The 8,861-nt window shown below is 44.6% G+C and overlaps 1 protein-coding gene across 4 annotated transcripts in view; it reads left to right on the forward strand.

Annotated features, from left to right (window-relative positions):
- Nucleotides 1-8,861, forward strand: part of LOC106530250 (nuclear receptor coactivator 2) — a 77,201-nt gene that overhangs the window by 54,190 nt on the left and 14,150 nt on the right. For all 4 annotated transcript variants that reach the window (XM_014025832.1, XM_014025831.1, XM_014025834.1 and 1 more), the window contains exons 5-10: nucleotides 704-881; nucleotides 2,495-2,683; nucleotides 5,904-6,005; nucleotides 6,252-6,392; nucleotides 6,620-6,767; nucleotides 7,319-8,558. In XM_014025832.1, coding sequence (XP_013881286.1) covers nucleotides 704-881; nucleotides 2,495-2,683; nucleotides 5,904-6,005; nucleotides 6,252-6,392; nucleotides 6,620-6,767; nucleotides 7,319-8,558 — 1,998 coding nt within the window. The remainder of the gene's footprint in view (nucleotides 1-703; nucleotides 882-2,494; nucleotides 2,684-5,903; nucleotides 6,006-6,251; nucleotides 6,393-6,619; nucleotides 6,768-7,318; nucleotides 8,559-8,861) is intronic.

The raw sequence follows: 8,861 nt of genomic DNA on the forward strand, positions 1-8,861 counted from the left end.
GAGTGAGTGAGTGAGTGTGAATTCAGCACCTGCAACTTTGACTAAAGTGTCTGCTTAAAGTCTGAAAGATAAATATCAATGTAGCTAAAATGTAGCTCAACCCCAGTSCAATGAAGGGGCCGTGTGCGTAAATAAGTTTGCATCTTTGTGTAGAAAATGTTCAGTTGCAATGAGCAAAACGTGGAAAAAAGCACACAAAGTGATAGTGAAGGAAGTTAAGAGATTTAAATGTTTTTCCATTGAAGTTTTTTTCCTCTGAAACAAAAATTTTGATTTATTTTTTAAAGAAATACCTTAATTTATTTCAAAAGAAGAGCACCGTCTTCCTTTATTGGCTTATTTATGGTTGTGTGTAGGGTCTTTTGCATCCGTCTCACTCGTTACAGAGAGGGGGATTGTGGGTATTTTAGAAATTCAGGCTTTTGATTCTGTCAAAAATATGTAGCACAGAAAGCAGTTGCACTGGACAATGTGAATTAGTTTAAAAAATCAATCAGAGGACTTAAACATCTGCGTTTATTGGCAAGAAAAGGTTTAAGAATCAAGAGTAGTAAAAAGCTGAACATATTAGCTATCTGTAAACAAATGAACCTCAAACTGGACCTTCTCTTCTTCCTGTCCGCCTTTTTATTTGTGCTTTTTGAATTTTCTCTTTAACGCTGTCACTCGTCTTTACCGTCCTCACCTTCTGTTTCCCCCTCAGGCTCTGGACGGTTTCTTCTTTGTTGTCAACATGGAGGGTAACATAGTGTTTGTGTCGGAGAACGTCAGCCAGTATTTGCGCTACCAGCAGGAGGAGCTGATGAACACCAGCGTCTACAGCGTGCTGCACGTTGGAGATCACGCTGAATTCATCAAGAACCTTCTGCCCAAGAGCCTGGGTGAGACCATCAATAACTCTAGTTGGGAACTTATGTTAYGTTTTGTTGGCAGATATTTACCAACAACGACAAAAAAACATTTTTCTAAATTTCTGCACAGTTTTTAAAAAATTATCCAGCCGAAGTTAAGGAACAATACAAAGGGCTCTAATCCACCCAAAAATAAGTTTTTAGGTCATTATGTTAATTTGATTTTAAAAAGATGTCAAACCAATAGAGCTAATCAAAAAAGGGCAAATTGTTTTTAATAAGATTAATAGGTTTTAAAGCCTTCAGGGTTTCCTGTCTTTATATATAATTATGACTTATTTAGTGTTTTTCTTGTAACCTTTTCATACTGGTGCTGTTTTAGATTCACCAACATGGGACACACTTTGTTAAACACTGTGTGACTTTTATTTAAAGGGCCAATATTACGTGTTTCTCAGGCATATATTTAAATTCTATACCATAATAAAGTATTTATGTCACCTTAAGTTATTAAAATGCTGTTTTTTTGTTTAAATAGAAAATAAACTTATCTTCTCGTCACTTCCTCTTCTAAACGCCTTGAAATTGGCCTCTGTCTCTTTAAGAACCTCCTTCCGCTTCTGTCTCGCCCATTTTTGGGGTGGGGGGGCGGCTGCCATGATGCAGTTTACTTGGCATCTGAAAATACATTTCCTCAAAGGTATTTTTAATCTGAAAAAACCTTCACTGAGTGAGGAATAGTGTTGAGAGCTCAGCAGACAGTTTCACTTTGCTCTGTTACTGCTGAGAGCCTGCAGGAGTCATGGGCGGGGTGTGTGGGGTGGGGAGGTGTGCTTCGTGATGAGAAAGTTCGGCTTAAAGACACAACCCAGGGGCGTTCCTGGTACCAAAAGTCGTTTCTTGTCCCCGCCTGTCRTTTTGCTCCTCAGCATGGCTTCATAAAAACACTGCAGGATTTCTCAAACATGATGAATGAGTCRGAGCAAGGCTTTGGRCATGTTTTTATGAGAGTAAAACRTTATAACATGATATAAAACTCAAAAAAGTTGATTTTACATGATATTGACTCTTTAAAATTGTATGAAAACAGTAGGTGGCTCAAATTTTAACATAGTGTTGCCATTAATTCTTTTGTACAAATGCTTAAAATATTTTGGCCACTTTAAGCCCATGTCCTGGTCCGTCTTGTGAGAAACCAAACCCCYTCGTAATTTGTTGTCATTTGTGTTTTTGCAGTGTATAAAACGGTGGTAGTATTTTTTTAATCACCTGAAGGCAAGGTGCTTTTATATGTGTTTGTTTGTAGCATTAGCAAAATATTTCATGATTCAGTGGATGGATTTTATTAAAACTCTCCTAAAGTAACATGATGAGGATTTTGGGTCTACCCAATTCAAGATGGCCGTCAGAGCTAATCAACCTTTGTTAACCCCAAAATAACTCAGTCAGTTTTGTTGTGATAGTAGCCAGGAGTCGTTCCCAACATAAAGCTACATGAGACTGTGCAGAACTTCATCCAGACCCCAACATCRAACGCCTTGTCCCTTCTTGGAATAAGATTATTTTAGCCTAAATCTCAGGCAGGAAAAGTTGATGGGAGATATAATTCTTTAAATTCTTTTGACTTTTTCTCTGTCCTCCAGTCAATCATCGCAACGCTGATTCGTCCAGCAGGAACAGCCACACTTTCCACTGCCGCATGCTGGTCAACCCTCATGCTAACGGTGAAGCTCCGCTGGTCCCCGAGCAGCCGGACGCTGCACAGCAGAAGTATGAGACCATGCAGTGTTTCGCTGTCTCTGAACCAAAGTCTATCAAGGAAGAGGGGGAAGGTAAACTTTTTGTTTTGGTGACTTTTAGTTCTCACATTCCTTCTCTCTTTTTTTATCKTTCTTCTTCTGTCTCCACTTCTATTTGGAGTTTTCACGTCTCTGTACTTGTTGTGCCTCCCATTGTTTGGCTTCTCCACTCCGTGGTGGATTTTATTCTGTAATATTCTCCATCTTTGCAGTTTATTCTCGACTTCCTGTCACTTTTTCATCAATCTTCCTGGCCCTGCCCTCCAAGTCTCTTGTGTCCTGTCCTCCTTCCGTCACCACTTCTCTCTACTTTCCCTCCCCATCCACTGAGAGAGACTAATTAGTGCGTGGCACTTTGTCAGCTTCCCATCTAATCAAATCTCTCACACACACACACAAGGGAGAAGAATGTGTCTGCCATTCTAATTTTAGACGAGTGACAACCAGATATTTTGCCAATCTCATCCCCGACACGAGGAGGATATCTGGTGGACAGATTGAGGGCTGCAGGTTGAAGCTGCAGTTTATGTTGACGTGAAGGAGACGGTGGACATGAGAGCACAAGTTCAGTAAAAAGGACCTGGCAGGGCACTTGAGATCTTATCTGAGGTCAAAAACATTTGTTATATCCATCCATCCATCCATTTTCTTCCGCTTATCCGGAGTCGGGTCGCGGGGGCAGCAGCTTCAGAAGGGAGGCCCAGACCTCCCTCTCCCCAGCCACTTCTTCCAGCTCCTCYGGGGGAACTCCAAGGTGTTCCCAGGTCAGCCGAGAGACATAGTCCCTCCAGCGTGTCCTGGGTCTTCCTCGGGGCCTCCTCCCGGTGGGACGTGCCCGGAACACCTCACCAGGGAGGCGTCCAGGAGGCATCCTTACCAGATGCCCGAGCCACCTCAACTGGCTCCTCTCGATGTGGAGGAGCAGCGGCTCTACTCTGAGTCCCTCCCGGATGACCGAGCTTCTCACCCTATCTCTAAGGGAGAGCCCAGCCACCCTGCGGAGGAAACCCATTTCAGCCGCTTGTATCCGGGACCTCGTTCTTTCGGTCATGACCCAAAGCTCATGACCATAGATGAGGRTAGGAACGTAGATCGACCGGTAAATCGAGAGCTTCGCTTTCTGACTCAGCTCTCTCTTCACCACGATGGACCGGTACAGCGCCCACTTTACAGCAGACGCTGCGCCAATCCGCCTGTCGATCTCCCGCTCCGTTCTTCCCCCATTTGTGAACAAGATCCCCAGATACTTAAACTCCTCCACTTGAGGCAGGACGACCCCCCTGACCCGGAGAAGGCACTCTACCCTTTTCCGGCTCAAGACCATGGCCTCGGATTTGGAGGCACTGAGCCTCATCCCGGCCGCTTCGCACTCGGCCGCGAACCGCTCCAGCGAGAGCTGCAGATCTCGTTCCGATGAAGTCAACAGGACCACATCATCCACAAAAAGCAGAGATGCAATCATAAGGCCACCAAAACGGATCCCCTCAACACCTCGGCTGCRCCTAGAAATTCTGTCCATGAAAGTAATGAACAGAATCGGTGACAAAGGGCAGCCTTGGCGGAGTCCAACTCTCACCGGAAACGAGCCCGACTTACTGCCGGCAATGCGGACCAGACTCTGACACCGGTCGTACAAGGACCTGACAGCCCGTATTAAAGGGCCTGGTACCCCATACTCCCGGAGAACCCCCCACAAGGCCCCCCTTGGGACACGGTCGAACGCCTTCTCCAAGTCCACAAAACACATGTAGACMRGTTGGGCGAACTCCCATGYACCCTCCAGGACCCTGCTGAGGGTGTAGAGCTGGTCCAGTGTTCCACGACCAGGACGAAAACCACACTGCTCTTCCTGAATCYGAGGTTCGACTATCCGACGGACCCTCCTCTCCAGGACCCCTGAATAGACCTTACCAGGGAGGCTTAAGAGTGTGACCCCCCTGTAATTGGAGCACACCCTCCGGTCCCCCTTTTTAAACAGTTTTTGTAACATTTGTTATATCTGCACAAAAAATGTATAGATTTTTAATTTGCTATACAGGGCTTTGTGGTAAATGTGATGGACTGTAGAGATGAAATGAAGTTGGCCTGCGGTAGGTATTTACCATCGACCGTCCTGTTGTCAGTTACGTCATCACACCTGTGTCAACATGGAGACAACTGAACAAGAGGAGTTAGAAATATTCTGAAAATAAATGAAGAAATATAACGTTTTAAAACACGTATAGAGAGAATAAATCCTCAATTTCCCTCTCCTGCTGTAGAAAAGTTACGTCGACTCGCGGGATCATTTCCTCCCTCCCGCTGCACGTCACGCAAAGCGAAGCTTTAACAACCGTAGTTTTTTTACACCCAAGTTGTCGGAGAAAAAACTTGTTTTTTTCTGTATTGTTACCCACAGAGAGGACAAAAAGATGTGGACGTTTGTTCAGTCATAAACCCATCTAGCTAACGTAACAGTTCTGCTCTGAGAGCAGCAGAGCAGCAGCTGATAAGTTCAGCAGGTTAGAAGCTCCTTGTATGGCAGGCAGATATTACATTTATTTGGCTTCACCACACTTACATTCCAGTTATCTGAAATAGTTTTATGACAGAACTATGTGCAGCTTAAGGTCCTGTCACACTAACATTTTAGGTAACATATGCCAACTTAGAATTTTTTATGACTAAATTTACTTGAACTACTGGTTATAACATCCACTTTATTTTGATTTTGTTGAAAATTTGAGAAATGTTTTTGTTTGTTTTGCAATATATATAAAACATTCTTTCTGTTATGTTCATTTGCACTACAGCAAAAATGCTGGGTTTGATCATGATTACGGTTTTCTGCTAAATAAATGCACTAAAAATTACATTCTCTTAGCTTTTTATGGTAATTTTCTACCACGATATATACCGTTACCGTGAAGGGGTTCAATTTATACCGTGATATGAATTTGAGGTCATACCACCCAGCCCTAACATATACTGATATTTAGGGTTTAGTTAGTGATTGCATTAGACATTGCTCTGTATTTCTGATGAATTTTTTTATATTGAGCTTACAAATGAAATAAAATAAGAGTTTTTTTGTGTAAGTGCAGAGCAGAAACCAGGCCAGCCTACAGGAGAGGGTCTCACCTCAAACCACTCACCTAAAGGGGAGAAACCAACTCAAGCTAACACCAGTGTTTCTGTGCAGTAAAATACACCAACACATTTATGTATGCATTTATAAAAGTCTACTGTATTTTTTTTTTAATCTGACATGCAGATTTCCAGTCCTGTCTCATATGTGTGGCACGAAGAGTTCCTGTCAAAGAGAGGCAGGTGATGCTGGCGCATGAGAGCTTCACCACGCGGCAGGACCTCCAAGGTATGTCTGCTGGAGGAGACTCTGCTGTCAGCAGGGAGTCGTGGAATCTGCTTATTAAATTACCTACATGCTATAAACAGTTTGTCTCATTTTAAAAACATCCAAATTAATTCAAGCAAAACCAAGACTAAACTCCAAACTGAAAAAAATGAAAAATGGAGTCCAGAAATAAATGTTTGTTAAGTGATTTCTCTTCCAGAGGTTTGATCTAATTTTAAAATAATAATGTGTAACCTGTATGTCCAGGTAAGATCACTTCACTGGACACCAGTGTGCTGCGGGCGTCGATGAAGCCGGGCTGGGAGGACCTGGTTCGGCGCTGCATCCAGAAGTTCCACCTTCAGACTGACGGGGACATGTCCTTTGCCAAGAAACACCATCAAGAAGGTGAACAGARCCTTAGTTTTACATTTTCTGTCTGTTAAACTGTAGACTCAGACAATTCTAGTGTTTCATTCAGGCATCATTTTGAATAAATGTTGTTTTTCTTGGTATTTTTCAACAATTTTACGTTGAGAGTTGTGAAATTTAAAAGTTATTTTTTTATTCACTTTACACTGTTTTATAGAATCTTTTAAAAAGTGTAATTTTACTCTGTCTTGGGTTCTATCCAGTGTTGAAGAACGGCCACGCTCTCAGTCCTCTGTACCGGTTCTCCCTGACAGACGGCACCATCGTCTCGGCTCATACGAAGAGCAAACTGGTCCGATGTTCAGCCACTAACGAACCACAGCTCTATATGTCCCTGCACATCCTGCAGAGGTACTACTCTTTCCTTAAAAACACATAAACTCTGCAGTCCACTGAGTCCAAAGGCTCTGGAGCATTAACCTGGAATATTACTACCAGCAAGCAATGCAGGGACAAATTACTTAAAGGGGAGGGGGGGTGTTATGCAAAACTTTTAAACTTTATCACGTTATGATGTCCCTCATCAAAAACATACCCAGAGTGATGCTTTGACTCATCCATGCATGTWTGAGAAATCCTTGAATCTCCTGTAGTAGCCATGTGGAGCTGCGTAAATGCTGGCTGGTACAAAGCTCCACCTACTTACACAAAGCTCCTCCCTGAAGCTCAGTTTGCGACCAGGCTAGTCCCGTTGAGATCTCAGATTCTCAAGGGATCCCCCCAGGGTCAGAAATTGGGACAGCAACCCGTTTTTGTGGTTTCCTGTCACTGAATTAATACAAAAATATAAATCAAAGTTCAGCTGTTTTAAAGTTGTCAAATACCTTGAACAGCGATTCAAGTTATTTCTTCTTACATCTGCCAATAATCAATAAAAACATGATTCTTTGCGTTTCTTTCAGGGACAATACTGGGAGCCTGACTGCAGACATGTCTGGTGGCCAGGATGTGGGAAAGTCACTGACCCCAACCAGTCTGAGTGGGACCTTCCCTTCACCTGACGCCAGTGTGACCAGCAACACCCATCACTCCACATCAGCCCCCAGCACCCCAGGACGTGTTTTTGGAGCCATACCAGGACGGGCGACGACTCCTCAGGGAAGCTGCCATTCTCTCAAACTGGACAGCCCTTCAGCCCAGGGAAGCCCAAGCGTCACCTCAGGGGCCCAGAGCACCATGATGTCGCCTCGCCATCGCCAGAGTCCTAGCACGGCGGCTAGCAGCAGCACTTCAAGTAGCCCTCACCTCCTCCAGCATCCGCCCGGCTCCTTCTCTCCTGCCGGCCTCCACTCGTCACCGTCTGTGTGCAGCAGCACAGGAACCAGCCAAGGCTTTAACTCCCTTAGTGCGCTGCAGGCTCTCAGCCAGGGCCACAGGATTTCTCCGGGGCTCACCGAGGTACCACGTTCAGAGTCACCGGACCAAAAACTACCAACCCTTCAGAGTCCCCTACACAGCACTAGCAACGGCACAACACAACTTCCCAAGAGCAATCCCAGTTTAGAGGCTGATTTATTYGGACCTTTTGAAGAGCAGGAAGATTTCCTGTCGTCTCACACCCAGGATGRTGAAAAGGACGACGAGAAAGACGGTGATCTGGACAGCTTGGCAGGTAACGGAAACCTGGGAGAGCTTGGTGACGCGTCGAACCGCAATCTGAACACCAAGGGCCACACCAAGCTGCTCCAGCTCCTCACCACCAAGTTAGAACCCTCTCCCAGCTCACCATCGGGGTCCGTGGGGGACGAMCAGAACTGTAAAGACCAGCCGTGTGGTGTGGCCGGGGCAGGACTTAACAACCAGTCAACTTCATTAAAAGAAAAACATAAAATTCTCCACAGACTGCTGAAGAACAGCACTTCGCCCGTGGAGTTGGCCAAGCTAACAGCTGAGGCTACCGGGAAAGACCCCGTTGGTTCAGAGTTGGCCTCTGGGGACAGCATGGCTGCTCTGAGTGAACTCTGCATAAAACAGGAGCCGGGGAGCCCTAAGAAGAAGGACAATGCTCTGCTTCGCTACCTTTTGGACAGGGACGATAACGGTATTCTCGACAAAGCCATCAAGATGGAACCAGTGGACGGACTGAAGCTGYCCAACATTAAGACGGAGAAGCAAGACGCAGGTTTTAATTTGGCGGAGCAGGTAAGAATTTCATCAAGTCATCAAGATAAACGTCTTGTAAATCCCACAAAGGTTAATGTTTCAGTTTTATGACTTCTAATTCTGAAAAGGTGAACATATCATCACTCTTGTATAAAGTACCAGGTGATACTTGAGTAAAAGTACAAGACTTTTACTTTGGTAAAAGTTAAAGTCCCCTCTAAGAATWTTATTTGAGTAAAAGTCTTAATGTACACTCACCGGCCACTTTATTAGGTACACCTGTCCAACTGCTCGTTAACACTTAATTTCTAATCAGCCAATCACATGGCGGCAACTCAGTGC

Source organism: Austrofundulus limnaeus, unplaced genomic scaffold (assembly GCF_001266775.1).
Source record: "Austrofundulus limnaeus strain Quisiro unplaced genomic scaffold, Austrofundulus_limnaeus-1.0 Scaffold503, whole genome shotgun sequence".
NCBI classification, from domain to species: Eukaryota; Metazoa; Chordata; class Actinopteri; order Cyprinodontiformes; family Rivulidae; genus Austrofundulus; species Austrofundulus limnaeus.